Below are 21,643 nucleotides of genomic sequence, written 5' to 3'. Positions count from 1 at the left end.
ACCCCCCAGACACCCCCACCCCCCCAGCCCCACAGACAGCACAGCGGCAGCACAGTCAGCGGTTTATTGGGGTCAGCGGTCGGAGCGCAGGTCGGTGGTGAGGGGGTCGTGCTGGATGGTCTGGTGCAGCATCAGCGCCAGCAGCCCGGCTCGGTTCGTCATGGCCGCACGCACGTTGCGCTCCTGCTCGAACAGCTCGTCCAGCTTGTACCACTGCGGGGGCGAGGGACAGCGCTGGGGACACCCCGGGAAAGGGGGACACCCCCAGGACAGCAGTGAGGGCACACTAAAGGAACTGCAGGGACAGCGCTGGGGACACAGGGACACCTTGGGGGACACAGTCAGGGTCATGGGGACACCAGGTCACCACTAGGAACATCACTTGGGTCGTGGTGACGCTGCCAGGGTCACAGGGACAGGGTCAGGGACATGGGGACACCTGTAAAGCCCCCCGCAGGGCCATGGGGCCACCCCCGGGGACAGAGGGACATGCACAAGGCCACCCACCACGCGGACGCGCTCCAGGTCGACCTCGGCGCGGCGCAGCTTCTCCCAGCAGTAGTGACGGTGGCACTTGCGCTTGGGCACGCGGCAGAAGTCGCCCGTCAGCTCGAAGACATCACGCACCAGCGGGCACCCGCACACCTCGTCCGCCGGCACCTGCACAGCACCCGGGGGGGGGGGGCACAGGGTCAGGGGGGCGCCCCACGGCACCCAGGGGGGCACAGGGTCGGGGGGGGGAGGGGGCGCCCCACGGCACCCGTGGGTGCCCCTCACCTTGGGGTCCCGCGAGTGCTCGGGGCAGAGCACCTGCAGCCGCTTGCAGTAGGTTTTGCTCTGGGGGTTGTAGACATCGCAGAAGAGGCGGGTGGCCCTGGCGGAGGCGGGATGGTGGGGGAGGGGGAACCAGGCCTCTGGGTGCCCCCCTCCCCCACAGGACCCAGGGATCCCCTCCCCCACCACACCCCTACCAGGGGGGACCACCCCCCCCCCACCATCGTGCACCCAGGGGCACCCCCACCTCCCCCCCAGCCCCACTCACCCCTCGATGCGGGTGGGGTACATGGAGCCGAAGGAGGTCTGGCTCTCGTACTGCCGGCAGAGGGGGTGCGTCAGGGGGGCTATAAGGGCCGGGGACCCTACAGACCCCTCAGTGGCCCCTATAGTCCCCAGAGGGACCCTACAGCCCCTTAAAGAGCCCCACACAGGGTCCATATGGCCCCTATAGATGTGGGGGTCTCCTATAGACCTAGTGAAGCCTCTGTATCCCCTATAGTGCCCAAGCTCAGACCCCATATGGCCCCTATAGCCCCCAGACAAAGCCTAGAGCCTCTACAGAGCCCAAACCCAGATCCCATATGGCCCCTCAAACCCCAGGGAGCCCCTATAGCCCCTACAGAAACCAACAAAATCCATACGGCCCCTCAAGCCCCAGGGAGCCCCAATAGCCCCTACAGAACCCAACAAAATCCATACGGCCCCTCAAGCCCCAGGGAGCCCCTATAGCCCCTACAGAACCCAACAAAATCCATACGGCCCCTCAAGCCCCAGGGAGCCCCTATAGCCCCTACAGAACCCAACAAAATCCATACGGCCCCTCAAGCCCCAGGGAGCCCCAATAGCCCCTACAGAACCCAACAAAATCCATACGGCCCCTCAAACCCCAGGGAGCCCCTATAGCCCCTACAGAACCCAACAAAATCCATACGGCCCCTCAAGCCCCAGGGAGCCCCTATAGCCCCTACAGAACCCAACAAAATCCATACGGCCCCTCAAGCCCCAGGGAGCCCCAATAGCCCCTACAGAACCCAACAAAATCCATACAGCCCCCTCAAGCCCCAGGGAGCCCCGATAGCCCCTACAGAACCTATCATATGGCCCCTATAGACCCCGGAGGACCCCTATATGCCCTATAGACCCCCAGAACAAGAGTCCCTATGGCCCCTACAGTATCCGGGGGGTGCTGCCAAGTTCTGGGGGTTCCTACAGGGTCCCGCAGACGCTCACAGGGGCCATAGGTACCTTGGCGTAGCAGCGCTCCATGTGACGCAGGGCCACCTTGGGGTTGATGGGGTGGCCACAGGACACGCAGAAGATCTGCAGGTCCGTGTCCTCGCTGTCACCTTCCGTGCTCTGAGGGGGAATCCCAGCATCAGGGGAGGAATCCCAGCATCCGGGTGGATCCCGGTGTTGGGATCCCACTGCTGGGGAGCTGGGGGGCAGATCCCGGTGTCACCCCACCTCCTCGTCCTCGCGGGGTGGGTGCCCCTTGGCGCGGGCGATCAGCCCCTCCAGCTCGTGGAAGCGCCGCTCCATCTCCTGGAGCCGCAGGCGGGCCTGGTGCTGCTCCCGCCGGATCCGCTCCAGCAGCCGCTTCCCGTGCTCCTCCGCCACACAGGGGCTCTGCTGCCACTGCTGGATCCGCTGCGGCAGGATCTCATAGATCCGGCTGCAAGGTGGGATGGCAGATCGGGTTAATGGGTCCGCCCCAGAGTGCTCCCACTACCCCAGGACTTTGGGATCTGGTGGGTGACCCACTCTGGAACCCACTGCAGCAGGATCTTGTCGATCTGGCTGCGAGATGGCACAAGAGACAGAGCTCATGGGGCCGCCCTAGGGTGTCCCCACTACCCCAGGATCTCTGGGATCGGGAATGGGGGGAATCCATCCTGGGATCCACTCAGCAGGATCTTGTAAGTCAGGCCAAGAGACCAGGGAGGGAGCGGGGCTTAACAGGGGCACCATGGACAGTCCATGATGCTCCGGGATCTACTGTGAGATCATACAGCTCTAGGATGCTCTGTGCCACTCTATACTGGTTTCTACTGGTCTGTACTGGTCCATACTCACTTGGCGGCCAGCTTGACGCCACAGGCCTCACTGCAGTACTTGGAGGGGGGCCGGGCAGGGCGGGTGCAGCCGGGGCCCAGGCACTGGCCCAGCCCGGCTGGGTCGCGGGCGTCGGGGCGCTCCAGGTGCCGGCTGCGCTCCCGGTGCCGCGGCTTCTGCCGGTGCCGCTTGTACCGCTCCTCCTTCTGCCACCAACCAGTAAGCACCAGTTCACATCAGGAAGGTTCTAGGGACCACCAGGAGCCATCCCAGTAGCTCCTGGTGGACCTCCCATTAAGCCTCAAGGACTCCAGCTCCAGGTCACCCCCAGTTCAGGCTAATAAGGCTCTCGGGCATCACCACTGGATGGATGGATGGAGCCATCCCAGTAGGCCCCAGTGACCTTCCCAGTAAGCCCCAGGGCCTCCCAGCAGCTCCCAGTAAGCCCCAGGTAACACCTTTAAGGCCCTGGGAACCACCAGTTCCTCCCAGACATCACCAAAAGCTCTCCCAGTGGCTCCAAGCAGCCCTCTCAGTAATCCTCGGGGCCTCCCAGTAACCCCCACAAGCTCACCAGCAATTCCCAGTGCCCACCAGAACCTCCCAAGTGCTCTCCCAGTAACTCCCAGTAGCTCCCAGCAGGCCATCTGGACCCCACCTTTTTGTCCGACTTCTTCTCCCGCCGCTTGACGTGCTTGACTTTGACGGCGCGTTTGCGCAGGACGGGGTCGAGGAACGGGGCGTCCTCAGGGTCACTGAGCCACGGCTGCATCAGGGACACAGCAAAAACATGCCTCAGCACTGCAAAAACACACCGCACATTGCCAAGACACACCCCGACATGGGAAAACACACCCTGACATGGGCTAAGAAGACATTTTGGTGCTTTAAAAACATGACGTGACATAATCATAGCACACCTCAACACATAAAAACATGCCTTAATGCACAAAAACACATGTAAGACATGCTTTCGTATGAGTAAACATACTTAAAACACACATCTGTGTGCCTAAACATGCTTTAAACACACCTTGGGGTGCCTATGCACGCTTAAAACACGCTTTGACACACCAAATCTTGTTTCAAACATTCCTGTGTGCCAGAACATGCTTAAAACACACCTTTGCATGCCTTAGCATGCATAAAACATGGCTTGGCATGCCCCAGTGTGCTTAAAACACCGTTTCACATGTGTAAATATGCTTAAAACATACCTTAGTGTGCTTAAACATACTTAAAACATGATTTCACATGCCTGAATGTGCTTTGACACAATTGACCTGCTTAAAATATGCCTTAGGGGGCCTAAACACGCTAAAAACCTGCCCAGACATGCCAACAACATGCATCAATAGACTTTGACACTGAAAAGTGTACAACATGCTAAAAACATGCGCTGAAGTATCTTGACGTGCTAAAAGCGTGTCGCAATGCATCAAAGCGTGCAGTAGGATGTGGACTGTGACATGGGGACCCCCAACGTGGCCCATCCTGCCATACAGGGACCCTGTGACATGTGTGATGTCACGGGAGGACATGTCACAACATGCACAATGACAGTAAAGGGGTGAGATCATGTCGGGACACGTCATGACGTGTCGGGATGCAGATGGAGATGGCTGCAATGGGGATCAGGCATAACATGCCACAGCACGGGAAAACATGCTGTGACATGCATGTACAAGCCATGATAGGGGCAACAGGTGGGTTTGGGGGGCAACGTGAGATCCCCAAGGCAGGATTGGGGTGATTATGAGTAGGTTTAGGGTCCTAGGGCTGCTTTAGGGGACTTTTTGGTGACTGTGGAGGATTTGAGGCCCCCAAAGTCCATTTTGGGGCAACTCCAAAGCATTTCAGGTCCCCAGAACAGAATCCGGGGCATTCTGTGGCAATTCTGATGGGATCTGGGGTCCTTGCAGCAGGATCTGCCTCATTTGGGTGTGACTTTGGAGGAATTCAGGGCCCCTGGGTCACATTTTAGGGCTAGTCCCAAGGGATCTGGGGTCCCCTGAGCAGAATGTGAGCCCTTTGGGGCAGGGGAGGGGTTTGTTGGTGCTGCGGGGGTGGGTTTGAGTTTAGGGTTACTCACCAGGCCGTGCTCGTCGAAGGTGCCAGTGCAGAGCTCCTGGTAGAGCCGGGGGTCGAGTGGCAGCTCCTCGTCCGAGAGGCTCTCGGGGGGCCCCGCTGCCCCCAGCTGCTCCTTCAGCAGCTCCAGCTCCCCCTCGCGCCCCCGCGCCAGCTGGGGGGGGGTCAGCACCCACCCAGACAGCCGGCACCCCCTGCCCCAGGGACCCAGACCCCACCCCACCTTCACTGCAGCATCTGGGGCACCCAGGTGTCCAGGGCACCCACAAGAACCCCCACATAGCAAACCCAGGGGGTCCCGTACCCCCCCTTCCATTGCACCCAAGGGGGACGCAGGGGACCCAGACCCCCCTGCATTGCATGTCAGGGGACCCAGGGACACCCCCACCCCAAAAGGGGACCCAGGGACACCCCCACCCCAAAAGGGGACCCACAAGAACCCCACACTGCAGCCTCAGGGTGGGTGGGACCTGGCATCAACCCTCCCCTGACCCAGGGGGACCCCAGCACCCAAGACCCCTCCCCCACCCCAAGGGACCCCAGCATCCAGGGGCACCTGGTCCCCTACCCCAAGGACCCATGCGTCCGGGAGCCCCCCTCCCCCACCCTGGGGGCACTCAGGCATCCGGGTGACTCACCGAGGTGGGGAAGTACTTGTAGGACTCCTGGGGAGAGGAGGGACACGTCAGGGACATGGGAGGGATGTGGGGACATGGGGACACGTGAGGGACATGGGACACGTTGACAAAGGAACGTGTCAGGGACACATCCAGGATGTAGGGAGAGATTGGGAATGTGCCAGGGACGTGAACATGGCAACAAGGGGACACGTAACACGTCTGGGACACAACACAGTGACACAGATACGTCATGAGCCTGACACATCAAGGACGTGTGACAAGGGGATGCAGGGACACGTCAGGGATGTGGGGGTGCGCTGGGGATGTGCCAGTGACATGGGGACACAGGACACTGACACACTGGGGACACAGGACACTGACACAAACATGTCAAGGATATGTCAGAGACCCAGTGGAGACACATGATAAGGTGACATGGAGCCACATCAGGGACACGTTCCCACCACTCCCACCAACACCCCAGGACCCACGTACCCCAAAACCCCTGCACACGCTAAGGCCATGCTAATGCCACACGAACCACACCCTAAGACTATGCTATCAAAACGTAAAACACATTAGTAACACGCTAAGGCCACACTAGTAACACACGAGCCTGCTAAGCATGTGCTACAAATACACAGGACACCAAATACACCCCAAGATCACACCAGCAACAGGTTAAAAACATATTAGGTCGTATTAAGGACATGCTAACACACCAAGGATGCAATAAGCACACGTTAAAACCACGCTAACAACATACCAAAGATGAAACATAATAACCACGCTAAAAACATGCCAAGTCTGCCTTAATGCACTAGCCCCACGCTAACGCTGCACCAAGCCCACGCTAAGGCCCCGTGACTCACCCGTGCACGCAACTGGCACTGCCGCAGGCGGCACTTCTGCCGGATCTTGTTGGGGCCCCCGAACTTCTTCATGTCACGGCAAAAGTCGCACTGCCCGCAGTCCTCGGGGCGCCGGCACGCCTCGCACTCGCCACACATGCGTGCCGACCGCTTGATCTGTGACAGGGGTGACACCCAGGCGTTGTGGGGGGACACCTATGTATCTAGGTCCCCGTCACCGCAGACCCCTCCCTGCTGCTGCAGACCTACCTTGGCAGCCCGTCCCTGCTCTAGTGCCAGCTCCTGGGCCTTGGCGCTCTCATGTTCCCGCTCCTTCTCCCGCCACTTCTTGTGCCGGTAACGGATCTCCAGGGTAGGGTCCTTCTCTGGTGGGGGGGAAAGGACAGCGTCAGGGGGACCCAGGCATCTCAATCCTAACCCAGGCCTCCCCAAACCCCCATAAAAAGGGACCCTGGCGTCCAGCACCCCCACAAAAACCACCCAGGCAGCCCAGGCCCACTGCTTCTCCATCTAAAGCTCAACACAGACCCCCAAACCCTCACCCAGAGAGGGACCCCGGCCCCCGGGAGCCCCCAGAGAGGGAACCCCTGTGCTCAGGCTCACCCCGGCACTGCAGGCAGTACCACTCCCGGATAGCCTTGGCCATTTTCTCGGTGATGTTGATGCAGTCGCCATGGAACCACTCGTTGCAGTTGTCGCAGCCGCTGCGAGGATGGGGAAAGCTTCAGCCAGGGTATTGGAGCCTCCGGGACCCCCCAACCCCCACTCTGGGAGAACCCGGGTGTGCGGGAACCCCTCCCAACGCTCCCCACAAGGGACCCAAGCGTCCGGAACCCCACCGACACCCCCCCAAGGCACCCAGGCGTCCGTCACTCACATCATGAAGCAGTTAATGTCGGGTTTACGGCACACGCAATACACCGGGGCGTTCTCCTCCCCGCCCGGGCCCGCCTCCGCGTCCGAGAACTCGCTGTCCTGTGGGGACGCGGTATCAGGGCCTACGGGAGCCCCCAGGACCCCAGACCACCCCACCCCACCCCGAAGGGTCCCAGCCGACCGGGTCCCCCCTCACCATCGCGCCTTTGTCGCGGCCGTTGCCTCCAACGGAAGACACCGTACTAGCCCCGCCGCAGCCGGAAGTGGAGGAAACGTGACAAACTTCCGCTTCCGGGGGGGGGGAACAACAACACTTGCGCCCAGAGACAACATGGCCGCGGCGAGGGCGCGCCCGACCCTAAAATGGCGGCGCTCGCGCCTGCGCAGAGCGCCGCAAAATGGCCGCGCCCCCGGTGGGGAGGGGAGCGGCAAAATAGCGGCGGCCACTGCGGGCGGCCATGCTGAGAAGGGAAAATGTCACCTGCCTCGCCCGGGACCCCCAGAGAAACACAAAAGCCATGGTGGTGGCTGGTGACGTTTATTGCGGGGGCGGGGGAGAGGGGACATGGGGAAGACATGTGGGAACGTGGGGACGTGGGGGTACATGGGACAATGTGGGGAGACACGGGGTGATGTGGGGGGACACAGGTGACACACAGGTGACACGCCAGCGACACACGTGACATGCATATGACACACAAGTCCCCCCGCTGTCACGCCTTCCATCACTCAGTCGATGCCTCCAGGGGGCGCTGCAGCCTCTCCAGCTCCTCTGCCAGCCTAGGGGCGGGGTCACAGTAAGTGGGCGTGGCCAGAGAGAGTGGGCGGGGCCAGGAAGGACGCGACCGTGGCAGAGCAGGAAGGTCTCACCTGTCCCTGCGACCACGGCCCCGCTGCCGCCGCTCCAGCTCCGCCTCCAGCCGCTGCTGCGCCCTCGCCTGCTCCTGCTGCACCAGTTGCCTGTGGGACCGGGGCGTTTGCGGGGGGGCAGAGCCAAGCATCCAGGGGAGGGGCCCCAGGGTGCTCAGGGGCAGGGCCATGGGCTTGGAGGGGTGGGGCCAAGCCCTTTGGGGGTGGAGGCAGGATAGGGGGTGGAGCCAGGCATCCAGGCACTCACATGGCCACATGCGCCTCGGGTCCCAGCTGCTTCTCTATCTCCAGCAGATGGCGCTCTGAGGGAGCAGGGCCTGTCACCCCCCAACAGGGGACCCAGACCCTTGCAGGGCAGAGCCAGGCCCTTGGGGGCGGAACCAGGCCCTTGGGGGCGGAGTCAGGCTCTCAAGGGGTGGGGCCAGGCTCTCAGGGGTGGAGCCAAGCCCTTGGGGGTGGAGCCTGTCACCCCCCAGGGGACCCAGGTGCCCAGGGCTCACCCTGCCTCAGCAGCTTCTCCCGTGCCTCCTCCAGTTGCACCAGTTCAGCCTCCAACTGGGCCGGGGCCTGCAGGAAAAGGGAACCCCAGTGTCCGGAAAAGGGGTCCTGGCATCCAGAAAAAGGGGACCTGGCATCGGCACCTCACGTGCGCTTCCTGCAGGTGTTTGTGCTCCTCCATGATGGCATCAAGCTGCTGCCCAAAGTCCTGCCTGCAGGGAGAGGGGGGGTGACCCACCTGGTCAGGTGACCCAGGTCAGGTGACCCGTGTGACCCTGTGACGCGCCTGTATCCCCGGCGAAGGCGGCGCAGGCGCTCCAGCTCCTGCTCCATCCTCTCCAGGTCCTGCTGGCAGCCCAAGCACAGCCCTCGGCACCTGTGGGGTCAGGGGTCAACAGCGGTGTAAGTGTCAAAAGGGACAAAGGTCAACGGGGTGGGGTGGGCAGGTGGCACTGAGGGGCCAGGGGTCACCAAGGGAGAGCTTAGGAGCAGAGGTGTCAGGGGGCAGAGGTCAGCAGAAGGGCAAGGCTCACTAGGGGTGGGGGTCAGGGAGCACTTGTGATCAGGGGTCACCAGGGGGTTGGGGTGGCAAGAGGTGACCAGGGTGCTAGGGATCACCAAGGGGGTCAAGAGTCACTGAGGGGGTCAGGGGTCACCAGGGTGCTAGCGGCCCCCAGATTGATTTGGGGTCAGAGGTCACCAGGCTGCCAGAGAGGTCACCAGGGGGTCTTAGAGGAGCCAGAGGTCACCAGGGGTGAGGAGTCACCAGATGGATGTAGGGTCAGAGGTCAGACGGGGGCATAAGCACAGGTGGCGTCAGTGGGGGGGGGTGTGTCACAGCAGGACCCAGGCATCCAGGGCCCCTCCCACTCACCTTTGACCTTTGGCCTCCACCTCCTCCCTGCGCAGCTGTGCCCCCCGCAGCTCCTCTGCCAGAGAGGGGACCCAGGCATCCATGGGGGCACCCATGGACCCACATGTCCAGGGTACCCCCTCCCCAACAAAGGACCCAGGCATCCGGCCCCAGGGGATGATGGGATGTTGGCACAACCCCCCAGTGCCTGCTGGGAGGTTGGCCTCAACGTGGCCTCACCCTGTTTCTGCTGCCAGAGCCCCTCCAGCGCTGCCTGACGCTCCTCCACTGCAGGGAGAGGGGTCACTGCCCAGAACCTGGGTCCCCTACCCAGTACCCCCCAGTATCCCTTTGTCCCCCCCATACTGGGAGCAAGTTTTTCCTGCAGCCAGGGTTTGTGGTCTCCTGGTCCCCACTTCGGACACTGGGGTCCATGGGTGTGTGTCCCCACACCTGGGTCCATGGGTGCCCACCACCCCCCCCGACACCTGGGTCCCCCCTGAATGACTCACACTGCTCCTGTTGCTGGCGCAGCCCCTCGCCATGTTCCTGTGCTGCTGCCAGCTCCTGTGCCGTGGCCAGATGTGCTGCAGAGGGGACAGACAGAGATGCCATGAGGGGATGGACAGAGGGACAGGCAGGAGGGATGTTGTGATGGGGGTCCCGCGGTGCTCACCTTGGTGCAGGCTGCACACCCGCCCTACCAGCACATCCAGCCAGCGCTGCACCCCGGGGGAAACCAGGGACGCTGGGGACAGACACACGGTGACACCCGTGTCCCTGGGGTGGGGGAACACCCAGGTGTGAGGGGGAGACACGGCCACCAGAGCCCTCACCCTGTGTGTCACTGTCCATCGCCACAGCCTGAGGGGACAAAGGTGACAATGGCAGCCACATGCTGGCCCCTCGTCCTCTCTCATGTACCTGCCACCCTCCTCCTCCTCCACCTTGCTCCATTTCATGCCCTCTCTTCCCTTTTCCTGTCCCACGCTCCTGCCTCTTCTGTCTGCTTTTCACCCTGTGTTTTCTGTCCTCTTTTCCCTCTCTTCCATCACGTTTCCCTCCGTTTCCCATCCCATTTCCCTCCTTTTTGTCACCTTCTGTCCCTCCCTTTTCTGTCACCTCTTCCAGCCTCTCCTGTCCCTGCTTGCCCCTTTGCTGTCCCTTCTTCCCTCTTTTCTGTCACGTTTCCCTCCATTTACTGTCCCCTTTTTGCTCTTCCGTCATGTTTTCCCTCCATTTTCTGTCCCCTTTTTACCACTGTCTGTCACATTTCCCTCCATCTTCTGTCCCTTTTCTGCCCTCTTTCCCGTCATGTTTCCATCCATTTTCTGTCCCCTTCCCCCCTTCTTTTCTGTCACATTTCCCTCCATTTTCTGTCTCCTCCCCCTCTTTCCTGTCACATTTCCTTCCATTTTCTGTCCCCTTTTCCCCCTTTTTCCTGTCATATTTCCATCCATTTTCTGTCCCCTTTTTGCCCTCAATTTTCTGTTATGTTTCCTTCCATTTTCTGTCCCATTTTTCTGTCATGTTTCCCTCAAATTTCACCTGCTTTCCCTTCCTTTTTGTCACATTTTCCCTCCATTGTCTGTCTGTCCCCTCCGTCCTGTCCCCCCCTTTTCTGTCACATTTCCCTCAAGTTTTGGTGATTCACTCTTCCTCCTCGATTCTGTCACCTTCTCCACATAGTTTCTGTCCCCTCCTCCCGCCCTTTTTTGTGCCAATCTTTGCCCTCTATTTTCATTCTTTCCCCTTCTCATCATGCTTCCCTCATTTTCTGTCCCATTTTCCCTCTTTTCTGTCACATTTTCCCTCCATTTTGTCCTTTTTTTGCCCTCCAATTTTGTCCCCTCTTCCACCCTCTTTCCTGTCATGTTTCCTTCCATTTTCTGTCCCCTTTTTGTTCTCCATTTTCTGTCACATTTCCCTCCATTTTCTGTCCCCTTTTTGCCCTCCGTTTTCTGTCCCCTTTTCACCCTCCAATTTTGTCCCATTTCTCCTCCATTTTCTGTCCCATTTCCCCCCATTTTTCTGTCACGTTTCCCTTCATTTTCTGTCCCCTTCCCCCCTTTTCTGTCATGTTTCCCTCCATTTTCTGTCCTTTTTGCCCTCAATTTTCTGTCACGTTTCCCTCCATTTTCTGTCCCCTTTTCTGTCACATTTTCCCTTCATTTTCTGTCCCTTTGTCCCCTCTTTCCTGTCACATTTCCCTCCATTTTCTGTCCCCTTTTTGCCCTCAATTTTCTGTCACATTTCACCCTGTGTTTTCTGTCCCCTTTTCCCTCCCTCTTTCCTGTCACGTTTCCCTCCATTTTCTGTCCCCTTTCCTGTCACATTTTCCCTCAATTTTCTGTCCTCTTCCCCCCTCTTTCCTGTCACGTTTCCCTCCATTTTCTGTCCCCTTTCCTGTCACATTTTCCCTCAATTTTCTGTCCTCTTCCCCCCTTTCCTGTCACGTTTCCCTCATTTTCTGTCCCCTTTCCTGTCACATATTCCCTCAATTTTCTGTCCTCTTCCCCGTCACGTTTCCCTCAATTTTCTGTCCTCTTCCCCCCTTTCCTGTCACGTTTCCCTCCATTTCCTGTCCCCTTTCCTGTCACATTTTCCCTCAATTTTCTGTCCTCTTCCCCCCTCTTTCCTGTCACGTTTCCCTCCATTTTCTGTCCCCTTTCCTGTCACATTTTCCCTCAATTTTCTGTCCTCTTCCCCCCTCTTTCCTGTCACGTTTCCCTCCATTTTCTGTCCCCTTTCCTGTCACATTTTCCCTCAATTTTCTGTCCTCTTCCCCCCTCTTTCCTGTCACGTTTCCCTCCATCTTCTGTCCCCTTTCCTGTCACATTTTCCCTCAAATTTCTGTCCCCTTCCCCCCTCTTTTCTGTCATGTTTCCCTCCATTTTCTGTCCCCTTTTTCCCCTCAATTTCCTGTCACATTTCCCTCTGTTTTCTGTCCCCTTGCCCCACTATTTTCCACCACGTTTCCCTCTGGTTTTGTCCCCTTTCCTCCCTTTTCTTACCTCTCTTCCCTCCATCTTGTTACCTCTTCCCTCTCCTCTCTCCACACCTGGTGTCCACACCCCGTGCCATCTCTCCCATGACATGCCGCACCCCCTCCCCTGCGGCAGCCCCCCCCCACTGACACAGGGGACTCTTTTCTCTGGCGGCGCTTTATTCCCCACGTCAGGGCCCGGGGGTGCTCAGCCCTCGGCCTCGGCCCCCTCAGGGCGGGCAGGGGCGGCGCAGTATGGCGGTGGGTAACGGATGAAGAGCCAGTCCTCCTCCTTCTTCAGCCAGCGCAGCAGCTTGGTGAGGACCCCAATGGCCCCCGCCTTGGTCACCAGTGGGCTGAAGCAGCCGTACAGCTCAAACTTGCTTGTCACCTGGAGGAACCGGTGCCCATGTTAACTCTAGCTCCTACTGATGGCAACGCCGGGGAGCAGCCCTTATTAACCCTGGGACAGTGTCACCGGTGAGCGTCCCCTGGGACCTTCTGGAAGTGCCACCAGCAAGAACCCCCAGTAACTGCTGCCAGTGAGCACCCCTATTAACTCTGGGACCTACGGACAACATCACCAGTTAGCACCCCCATTAGCTGATGGGGCTCCCAGTAAGCACTCCCATTAACTCTGAAACCTACTGAGAGCATGGCAAGCGAGTACCCGTGTAAACTCTGGGACTCATTGATGGTGCCGCCAGCAAGCACCCCCAGGAACGGAAGGTGCTGCCAGTGAACACCTGTTAACTCTGGAATCTACTGATGGCTCCTCCCTCAACTCACCCAAGCTAAAAGCGTCTCCTTCTCTGCCACGTGGTAGAGGAGGCGCAGGGGCCGGTGGGGGCTGTGCACACGGCTGTGCAGGTAGTGGTACAGGTCAAAGAGCCGGTGTTGCTCCTCCTCGCTAGTGTAGGGGTCCTCCAGCTCGGGGCTGCAAACCAGTGGTGGTGGTGAGATGACACAGGTGTCAGGCACACTACGTGTGTGTGCCCCCCCGTGCCCCTTCTTGCATTTTTGGGGTCCCCCCCGCACCTTGTAAACTGTGGCAGCTGCTGCATCTCCTCTGGCCCCTCCAAGGGCTTGTAGAGAAAATGGCGGAGCTCAGGGGCACCGGGGCGGGAGGGGCCATAGCCTGCCCCCCCCCGCACCGCTGCCGCCAGCTCCCCCAACCACCCCTGCACTCGCAGGGTATCCTCCAAGTGCCGCCGGCACCCTGCTGCTGCGTAGAACCCCTCACGCTCTGTTGACAGCAGGATGAGTGTCACTGCACCGCTGGTTCTGCCACCAGTGCCTCCTTCCTCCTCTTCCTCCTCGCCCAGTGCTGCTGCATAGGCGTAGAAGTAGCCATCGGGGTTGAAGTGGGGTAAACAGACAGGGGTCCACACCTCACCTGCCCCTACCCCGCTCCCCAAAAGGTTGAGGAGGAGGTGGAGGTCGCTGGCACACAATTGCCCGCCCTCTGCCAAGGCCCGCTGCCGCGCTGCCGTCACCAACCGCCCACCAGCTGCCAGCAAGGCCAAAGCAGGCGCGGGGACGGCGGCAGCGGCAGCGCGGCGCAGAGCCCCTGAAACTGCCCGTCGGAGAGGCGCGGGGAGGGGCAGGCAACGCGCGGCACCCAACAATAACCGCCCGTCTGCTGCCGCACCAGAAAGCAAGCGGTCCAGGACGGCTTCGGCACCAGCCAGGAGGCGCCGGAGGTCATAACCGCGGCGGCGGGCAAAGACGCGGGCGATGCCGCCACGGGTGAGGAGGCTGAGGATCTGCTCATGGACAAACGCCAGCTCCCGCCGCAGCTGGGCTGCTGACTGCCGTGTGCGTGACACTGACACTAGCAGCAACGGCCCCCGCTGCTCAAACACCAGCGTCCGGTCCTCTGCAGTGAGGAGAGGGATGCGTGACAAGGGAACCGGGGGCCAGGAGTGCACTGCAGGGGTGCCCCCCTTCCCACTACCCCTTCGCTGACCCCTCCCTTACCGGAGCAGATGGCGCGGATGGCGTTGCCACCACTCTGGATGAAGGAGACGAGTGCCATCATGACACCCATGGTGGCCGCCAACGCTTCCTCGTTGCCGTGCCGGGAGTAGATGGGCTTCCCTGCTTCGCTTAGCACAAAGACGTGCTTCCTCCGGCACCGCCACCCCGCTGCCGTCACGTCCTCCTCTGCACCACGCCGGCACCCTGGCGATGTCATGGCAGCTGCTGTTGTCACTGCCGCCGTCACCTCCTCCTCCCCGCCATGCTGACACTCTGGGGACAACGTGGGTGCTGCCACCACCCCCCCCGCCGCCTCCTCCTCCTCCTCCTCTTCCTCTTCCTCCCTGCCTTGCCGGCACTCTGGGGACGACGTTGATGCTGCCACCGCCATCACTGCCAGCTCGGTCTCGGCCGCATCTGTGACAGGTAAGGACAGTTGAGGCACCCAGGACCCCCTGACCTCCCTGCAGATGACCCAGGAGTCTGGGGTCTCACCTGGGGGCTGGGGGGTCCCACTGCGAGGTGGGGAGGAGCTGGGCGTCGCCGCCATTATGTCCGCCTGCAGGGTGGGGAGGGTGTGTCATGTGGGCCCTGCCCAGACACCCAAGGGGGTGGGGCCTCAAGCCACGCCCTTTGTCCACGCCCCAAAGCCCCAACAGAATGGCACAGCCCCGCCCTGGGATGGGATCTTTCCACCCGGCCACGACCCCATGTCACTAAGCCATGCCTCCAGGGGACCCGGCCTGGAGCTGTAGCCCCACCCCTTTAGCTACGCCCCCAGCCCCAGCCCCGCCCACCGGGGCTATAGCCCCGCCCCTTTTCATGCCCCACCCCCTCGCGTTTAAAGCCCCGCCCCCCGGCGCTATCGCCACTGTCCCACTGTCCCGCCCCCCTGCCCCCGCCCCCGCCCCTCGCCGGCCCCACCCCCGTCCCGCCCCGCTCACCCGCCCGTGGCCCGGCTCCTGCCGCCGCCGCCGCTTCCGGGGGCGCCGCGCCGTGCGGCCCGTGACGCCACCTCGCCGCGCCGCCCGCCCCGCCAATCAGAGCCCTGCGCGGGGAAAGTAGGCGCGGTCGCCTAACGTCGGCCAATCAGAGATCGGGGGGCGGTGCTTGGGGCATCGTCTGGCTTGTGACGTCACTTTTGGCGGGTTCCCACCCCTGCCCACCCCTGCTCCTCGTGACGTCCCCTCGCGGCCGCACGCCGTCTCGCGTCCCTTGCTGACGTCACGCAGGAGGGGCGGGGCCGGGACTCTCAGAGCCCCGTGATCCGGACGCCTAGCTCCCCGCTAGCTCCGCCTCCCGCCCTATAGGGGCCGTAGGGGACCCCCCCAGCCCTATAGGAGCTATAGGAACGCACACCCAGGCTCTATAGAGGCTATACAGACCCCCACGGGCCCTGTAGGAGCTATAGGGATACCCCCACAGCTCTATAGAGGCTATACAGACCCCCATGGGCCCTATAGGAGCTATAGGGACCAGCCAAGATAAGCTATAGGAGACCCCCTGCGCACTATAGAGGCTATAGATGGGGCTATATAGCCCCATAGCAGCTATAGTGCTGCCGCAGAAGTGCTATAGGATCTATAAGGACACCCTCCCCGAGTTTTTCTAGGGGCTACAGGACCTTCCCACAAAGGCTCTATAGGGTCTGTAGAGTCCCCCAGATGCTATAGAAGCTATAGGTGAACACCCACCCACCCCGGGTCCACCCCAGGGGCGGGACTTAGCAGTGGGGTGTGGCCTGTGGGCCCAATAACCCCCCGGGTCCCCTCCATCGCCCAGATGCCTAGGCTCCCCCATCAGCACCCTGATGCCGCTGCCCCCACCCCACCCCAGCTGGGCCCAGGGGGTCAAGGTCAGGGGGCACCCAGGTGTCTGGGCGGGGGTCAAGGTCAGAGGGGACTCAGGTGTCTGGGAGTCAAGGTCAGGGGGAAGCCACACATCTGGGAAAAGGGAACCCAGGCATCCGGTGGGTCAAGGTCAGGAGGGACCCAGGTTGGGGAACAGGACTGAGAGACCCCAGTCACCAGCTGCAGGAGGCACCTGCTCCCAGGAAGGAGGGCACAAAGAAATACTGGGGGGTACTGGGAAGGGGACCCGGGCACGCAGGGCGGGGGGGTGCGAGGGCGGGTGCGACACTTCCTGCCCCGGAAAACCAGAAGTGAGAGAAGGGGCCCAGGCACTCAGGCAGGGAACGCAGGCGTCGGGGGGGACCCAGGCGTGTGGGTGACCCCTCTCCCCACACTTTGCAGCCCCCTCTTCTCCAGGACGCTGTTGCCCGCCGTGTGCTGCAACGCCCCCTGCTCAGGTGAGCCCTGGATATCTGGGTCCCCTTCAGCTGGGGGTGGGTGAACGGACCCAGATGCCTGGGTCCTTCCCCTCTCCCCTCCCCTCTCCCCCCAGGAGCGTGTCGGTGCCAGCGGAGCCCCCCCGCATGGATGTCACCTATGCTGTGGTCAACAAGGCTCGCCGGGGAGGTGGGGCCACAGGAAAAGACCCCACCTCTTTTGAGCAAGACCCCACCCCCCTGGGAAGCTCCTCCCTCCCTGGGAGCCCCGTGCGGCACCCCTTACCCACCCTGGCCGGTGAGTCTTGGGGACGCCCTGTGCCCTACAGCATCCATATGACCCCCCTGCCCCAGAGCCTATAGAGCACATATGATCCCCCCAGCTCCTGGCCCTGTAGGCACTACTTCAGTCCCTGTGGATCCCATACTAGTCCCCCTTGGAGCCTATAGGCTCTGTACAGTCCCTCCCTGTGCCCTATAGGGTATTTTGTGCTCTACCCCTTCCCCACGAGACATCTGGTCCCCGTAGTGCCTACCCGCTCCCTCCCTGGCCCCTATAGAGACCACTCCACAGCCCCACCCCCTCCAGGAACACTTCTGGTTCTTATAGACTATACATCTTCTCCCTGGTCCCTAGAGGGTCTATGCAAGCTTCCCCCTACAGCTCCTTTAAGAGACCTATGATCCCTATTGCACGTAAAGGTTTCCTATAAGGACCATATAACATTGCCTCACTCCATAGGCCATCGCTGACCCCTATAGGATGCATACGATGGTTGATACAAGGTCTGTCCCCCCCCAGCACCTATAAGACTCCGATTCCCCACTCTCCTCCAGCCTCTCCCCAACCCAGTGATGGTGCCTATGAGGTCGTGACCCCGCATGGAGACCCCAGCAGCTCCCCCTGCCTCGGTGAGTAGCCGGGGGGGACCCAGGTAGCTGGGGAGGGGGCACACAGGCACCTGGCCACCGCCTCATCCCTGCCCCTTCCCCAGGGTTTAACTTCCGGATCAGGAAGCCGAAGGGCCCGCGGGAACCTCCGGCTGAATGGTCCCGGGTATGAGGGAGACCCCCCGCCAGGGTGGGCAGCCCCAGTGATACCCGCTGGGAACTGGACAATGACCAAACCACACGTTTATTACAAGCAATAAAACCAGTGAGAGCAGTGTCAGGTGGCGCTGAGCAGGCGGCGTTTCGGGGCGGTGGCTGTGTAGGGGTGCCAGCGCCACTCCACGTCGGCAGCGTCCCCCTGCTCCAGGGTCCCCAGGCGGATGAGATAGGCTGGAGGGACACATTGGGGACACATTAGGGACACTCCTAGGGCCACTGGGGCCAGTTGGGGCCAGTTGGGGACACTCACGGCGCAGCTGGAACCGGGGTCCCACCTCTTCCAGCTCTACCTTCTTGCCCTGGCGTCGGTAGACGTGGTTCCTGTGGGTTGGTGGCAGGGGCGGTCAGGCACCCATCAGTGTCCCTGTGTCACCCCCACTATGTCACCTCCCCTGTGTCACCCACCGAACTAAGATGACATCATCCTCGTTGGCAAATGTCACCACGCGGCGGCTGTCGGGGCGGGGGACGGGGAAGAGGTGCTTCAGGATGGTCCCAACCTGGGGAGGGGGAGAGGGTCACCCCCCCACCCCCAGTGCCACCAACCGCTGCAACCCCCAGTGTCCCCCTGAAATGCCCTCATAAGTTCTCCATCCCCTGTCCCCCCATATCTCCCTTCATATTTCCCCATGTCCCCCCACAACCCCACCTCCCCATGTCCCTCCACACACTGCTGTACCTCCGATGTCCCCCCATACCATGTCCCCATGTCCCCCCAACACCCCCTTAATGTCCCCCCACACCCCTTCGTCACCCCCCAAATGCCCCCATGTGCCCCCACACCCCCCCTGTTCCCCCATACTCCCTGCCCCATACCCCCCTGTCCTCCTTGTCCCTACCCGGCGCCCCAAGGCGGAGTCAAGTTTCAGCAGCAGCAGATGGGGGGCCGCCAGGGGGGCGCCCCCCAGCCCCCCCACCTCCTGCCGCAGCACGGCCCCACTCAGGGTGAAGTGGGCTGTGGGGCCATGGGGCAGGTGGCACAGGGACAGTCCGTCTGCATGGGGGGAGCAGTATCCTTAGGCCACACTCCTGGCAGGCCCCGCCCCTTCCCCTTAGCCCCGCCCCAACAGAGAACCCCGCCCCTTCCCCTTAGCCCCGCCCCAACAGAGAACCCCGCCCCTTCCCCTTAGCCCCGCCCCAACAGAGAACCCCGCCCCTTCCCCTTAGCCCCGCCCCAACAGAGAACCCCGCCCCTTCCCCTTAGCCCCGCCCCAACAGAGAACCCCGCCCCAACAGAGAACCCCGCCCCTTCCCCTTAGCCCCGCCCCAACAGAGAACCCCGCCCCTTCCCCTTAGCCCCGCCCCAACAGAGAACCCCGCCCCAACAGGGAACCCCACCCCTTCCCCTTAGCCCTGCTCCCTGAGATAGCCCCGCCCCCTCCCAGCATGCCACAGGGCTGACCGGGCCTGCCACGGGTCTCGTGCAGCAGCAGCAGGTCGGTGACGCCAGCGGCCCGGCAGGCCCCCACCAGCGCCCCCAGCTCTGCCCGGCCCCGGTTCATGCGTTGAGCTCCAGGGATCAGCAGACACACCTCCTGGGGGTGGGGTTAGTGGCGGCCACGCCCCATCCCCAGCCCCTGGGGGCGGGGCCAGCCATACACACACACATCCCCACACCCCCCCCACCCCCGTCATGGATCCCCAGGGGCAGGGCCAAGATGGGCACAGTCACCAAAGACCCCACCCTCTGTAAATGGGGCGGGGCCTCAGAAAGCCACACCCACCCAGCCCTACCCACCCAGCCTCCACTCCCATTGGCTCAGCCAGCACAGCCCAACCCACCTTGGCAAAGACACGGAGGCGGGCGCTGGGCTCGCGGGAGGTGGTGACCATGACCTTGGGGGGCTCCAGCCCCGCCCACCGGTACTCATCGTCTTGGCTACTGGTGGTGTCTGGGGGCAGGACTTAGACAAGCCACGCCCCCTCCTCCCACCCCAGCCCCTCCCTCCAGGCGGGGAGCTCGGGGCTGGAGGGACAGGGGTTGCACCCCGCTCTTGGGGGTTGGGTCAATTTGTTTTGGGGGAATTCAAGGCAAATTTAGCCACTGTTTTAGGGGAGAATTGCTCCAATCTGCTCGCTGTTTTGGGGGGAATTAAGGTAAATTCACTCGCCAACTATGAGGCAAAATGAGACAAGTTTGTTACTCTGTATTTAGGGAGAGAGGGGCACGGCGCAAATTTGATCCCCAGTTTGCGAGAATCGGGCAAATTTAATCTTTATTTTCTGAGGAATTAAGGCAAATCCACCCCTCATTTCGGGGTAAAATGGTGCAAAATGGACGCCAAATCTGGGGGTCCCTGGGGCAAACCCTCTCCGCTGTGGGGTTCTCCACTCACCCCCTACCCCTGGCGTGTCGAACTCCAGCTCCTTCTGCAGCGCCAAGGCCTCGCGCCGCAGCTCCGTGGGCAGCAGCCGATTCTCTGCAGGGGTGGGGAGGAGGGGGTAGCACCAGGGGGCTCAGGCAGGACCCCCCAACACCCTGAACCCCTCTAAACCCCCTTTCTCCCCAAAACCCTTCCCCCACGCCTCCCCAAACCCCTTCTTTACATCCCCCAAACCTCCTTGCCCCACTCCAAGCCCTTTACCTCCCCAAATCCCCCTTTATCCCCCCAAAATCCCCTCTGCGCCCCCAAAACCCCCTCTGCCCCTCCCAAACCCTCCCTTAAATCCCCCCAAACCCCACTCTGCCCTCACTGAAACCTCCCTCTAACCCCCAAAATTCCTCTTACGCCCCACCCTTAACACCCCAAGTCCTCTTTAACCCCGCCCCCCCCCCCCAAACTCCTGTTTGTCCCCCTGGCCCCACCCTCCAGCGCCTGCCGGAGCTGCTCCTTCTTGTCCTGCTGCCGGCGCAGCCGCTCCTCCTGTGCCCGTCGCTGCAGGTACTCGCGGCGCTCCCGGGCCTGGCGGCGCAGCTGTGGGGGGCACGGTGACATCAAGGGGGGCACGGTGATGTAAGGTGGAGATGCTAGGGGGAAAGGGGAGCAGCACAGGGTGGGCTGCGCAGGGACACTGTGGAGGGACGCAGGGGGTGTAACGTGGGGGGACAGAAGCACCCTGAGGGGCACGGGAGGTAGATGGGGACAGGGGATACTGGGGGGGGGGGGGGGCCTGTGGAGGCGAATATGGGGGGGATGCAGGGACACCGGGGGAGGGTCTTGGGACATGGAGGGGACACAAGGGGATAGGGGGCCCCATGGGGAAACACGGGGACACTGGGGGGGGGGGCATGGGGAGGGGGTTATGGGGGGATATAGGGACACTGGGGGAGAGTGGGGACATAGCGGGGACGAGATGGGGATGAGAGGCCCCATGGGGAAACACAGAGATGTTGGGAGGGGCGTGGGGAGTGGGGTATGGGGGGATACAGGGACACAGGGGGAGGGTCTGGGGATATGGGGGGGGACACAGGGATGGGAGGCCCCATGGGGAAACACGGGGACACTGCGGGGAGTCAGGGGGCACCGTGGAGGGGACAGAGGGGTGAGGTGCCCTGTGGGGGGGCCATGAGGATCCGGAGGGGGAGGCAAGGGGGGGTGTGGGGACACGAGGGGGCCATGGGGACCCCGGGGGGGCGGGCACGGCTGTGGGGACCCGGGGGACAGGACAGACGGGCCCCGAGGGGACGCATCCCCTTACCATGGTGGCACCTCCTCAGCTCCCAGCCGCTAACACGCCGGCACCTCCCAACAGCGCCGCCGCTGGTTGGCCGGGTGGCGGGGAACCAATGGGAACGGCCGATGGTGCCCGAAGGGGCGGGGCACGCCGCCAAGA

General features: G+C 62.0%; 5 protein-coding genes across 12 annotated transcripts; 1 reads left to right on the top strand and 4 right to left on the bottom strand.

The window, feature by feature from the left end:
• Nucleotides 1-45: 45 nt before the first annotated feature.
• CXXC1 (CXXC finger protein 1) lies at nucleotides 46-7,606 on the bottom strand. Of its 3 annotated transcripts, none has more exons than XM_037411506.1 (15): nucleotides 7,482-7,606; nucleotides 7,287-7,384; nucleotides 7,013-7,113; nucleotides 6,659-6,774; nucleotides 6,410-6,565; nucleotides 5,556-5,582; nucleotides 4,922-5,071; nucleotides 3,488-3,595; nucleotides 2,851-3,035; nucleotides 2,242-2,449; nucleotides 2,023-2,133; nucleotides 1,043-1,092; nucleotides 778-874; nucleotides 508-660; nucleotides 46-213 (listed from the first exon to the last, which is right to left on the bottom strand). In XM_037411506.1, exons 1-15 carry the CDS (start codon nucleotides 7,482-7,484, stop codon nucleotides 73-75), a joined length of 1,704 nt encoding a protein of 567 aa, XP_037267403.1. In that variant the 5' UTR covers nucleotides 7,485-7,606; the 3' UTR covers nucleotides 46-72. The 3 variants fall into 3 exon arrangements, with proteins under 3 accessions (XP_037267403.1, XP_037267405.1, XP_037267406.1); XM_037411508.1 differs by having other exon boundaries at nucleotides 4,922-4,957; XM_037411509.1 differs by lacking the exon at nucleotides 4,922-5,071.
• A 157-nt stretch (nucleotides 7,607-7,763) lies between these two features.
• Nucleotides 7,764-12,721, bottom strand: LOC119159010 (synaptonemal complex central element protein 1-like). Of its 4 annotated transcripts, XM_037411533.1 has the most exons (12): nucleotides 12,644-12,721; nucleotides 10,343-10,370; nucleotides 10,183-10,254; nucleotides 10,019-10,093; nucleotides 9,747-9,794; nucleotides 9,528-9,582; nucleotides 8,940-9,029; nucleotides 8,802-8,865; nucleotides 8,656-8,722; nucleotides 8,403-8,457; nucleotides 8,156-8,245; nucleotides 7,764-8,065 (listed from the first exon to the last, which is right to left on the bottom strand). In XM_037411533.1, the coding sequence occupies exons 2-12, from the start codon at nucleotides 10,359-10,361 to the stop codon at nucleotides 8,011-8,013; spliced, it is 690 nt and encodes a 229-aa protein (XP_037267430.1). In that variant the 5' UTR covers nucleotides 10,362-10,370; nucleotides 12,644-12,721; the 3' UTR covers nucleotides 7,764-8,010. The 4 variants fall into 4 exon arrangements, 3 of the variants coding, with proteins under 3 accessions (XP_037267430.1, XP_037267432.1, XP_037267429.1); XM_037411535.1 differs by lacking the exon at nucleotides 12,644-12,721 and having other exon boundaries at nucleotides 10,343-10,374; XM_037411532.1 differs by lacking the exon at nucleotides 12,644-12,721 and having other exon boundaries at nucleotides 10,183-10,727.
• On the bottom strand, nucleotides 12,655-15,478 carry LOC119158998 (vacuolar fusion protein MON1 homolog B-like). Its single transcript, XM_037411511.1, has 6 exons — nucleotides 15,417-15,478; nucleotides 14,968-15,031; nucleotides 14,473-14,889; nucleotides 13,531-14,371; nucleotides 13,282-13,429; nucleotides 12,655-12,883 (listed from the first exon to the last, which is right to left on the bottom strand). Exons 2-6 carry the CDS (start codon nucleotides 15,020-15,022, stop codon nucleotides 12,701-12,703), a joined length of 1,644 nt encoding a protein of 547 aa, XP_037267408.1. The 5' UTR covers nucleotides 15,023-15,031; nucleotides 15,417-15,478; the 3' UTR covers nucleotides 12,655-12,700.
• On the top strand, nucleotides 14,821-17,927 carry PTPN18 (protein tyrosine phosphatase non-receptor type 18). Of its 3 annotated transcripts, none has more exons than XR_005108017.1 (5): nucleotides 14,821-14,898; nucleotides 16,725-16,780; nucleotides 16,876-17,057; nucleotides 17,597-17,671; nucleotides 17,755-17,927. XR_005108017.1 is itself a non-coding variant. In XM_037411542.1 (5 exons), the coding sequence occupies exons 1-4, from the start codon at nucleotides 16,283-16,285 to the stop codon at nucleotides 17,633-17,635; spliced, it is 357 nt and encodes a 118-aa protein (XP_037267439.1). In that variant the 5' UTR covers nucleotides 16,232-16,282; the 3' UTR covers nucleotides 17,636-17,671; nucleotides 17,755-17,927. The 3 variants fall into 3 exon arrangements, 2 of the variants coding, with proteins under 2 accessions (XP_037267439.1, XP_037267438.1); XM_037411542.1 differs by lacking the exon at nucleotides 14,821-14,898 and adding an exon at nucleotides 16,232-16,327 and having other exon boundaries at nucleotides 17,562-17,671; XM_037411541.1 differs by lacking the exon at nucleotides 14,821-14,898 and adding an exon at nucleotides 16,234-16,327.
• On the bottom strand, nucleotides 17,870-21,600 carry IMP4 (IMP U3 small nucleolar ribonucleoprotein 4). The gene is made up of 9 exons (XM_037411536.1): nucleotides 21,509-21,600; nucleotides 20,676-20,784; nucleotides 20,206-20,289; nucleotides 19,652-19,761; nucleotides 19,272-19,404; nucleotides 18,709-18,863; nucleotides 18,275-18,369; nucleotides 18,120-18,190; nucleotides 17,870-18,040 (listed from the first exon to the last, which is right to left on the bottom strand). The coding sequence occupies exons 1-9, from the start codon at nucleotides 21,509-21,511 to the stop codon at nucleotides 17,928-17,930; spliced, it is 873 nt and encodes a 290-aa protein (XP_037267433.1). The 5' UTR covers nucleotides 21,512-21,600; the 3' UTR covers nucleotides 17,870-17,927.
• Nucleotides 21,601-21,643: the final 43 nt, after the last annotated feature.

The sequence above is a fragment of the Falco rusticolus genome, chromosome 18, assembly GCF_015220075.1.
Source record: "Falco rusticolus isolate bFalRus1 chromosome 18, bFalRus1.pri, whole genome shotgun sequence".
Taxonomy (NCBI): Eukaryota; Metazoa; Chordata; class Aves; order Falconiformes; family Falconidae; genus Falco; species Falco rusticolus.
The sequence above is the reverse complement of the archived record's forward strand: the minus strand, read 5'-3'. Positions and strand labels throughout refer to the sequence as shown.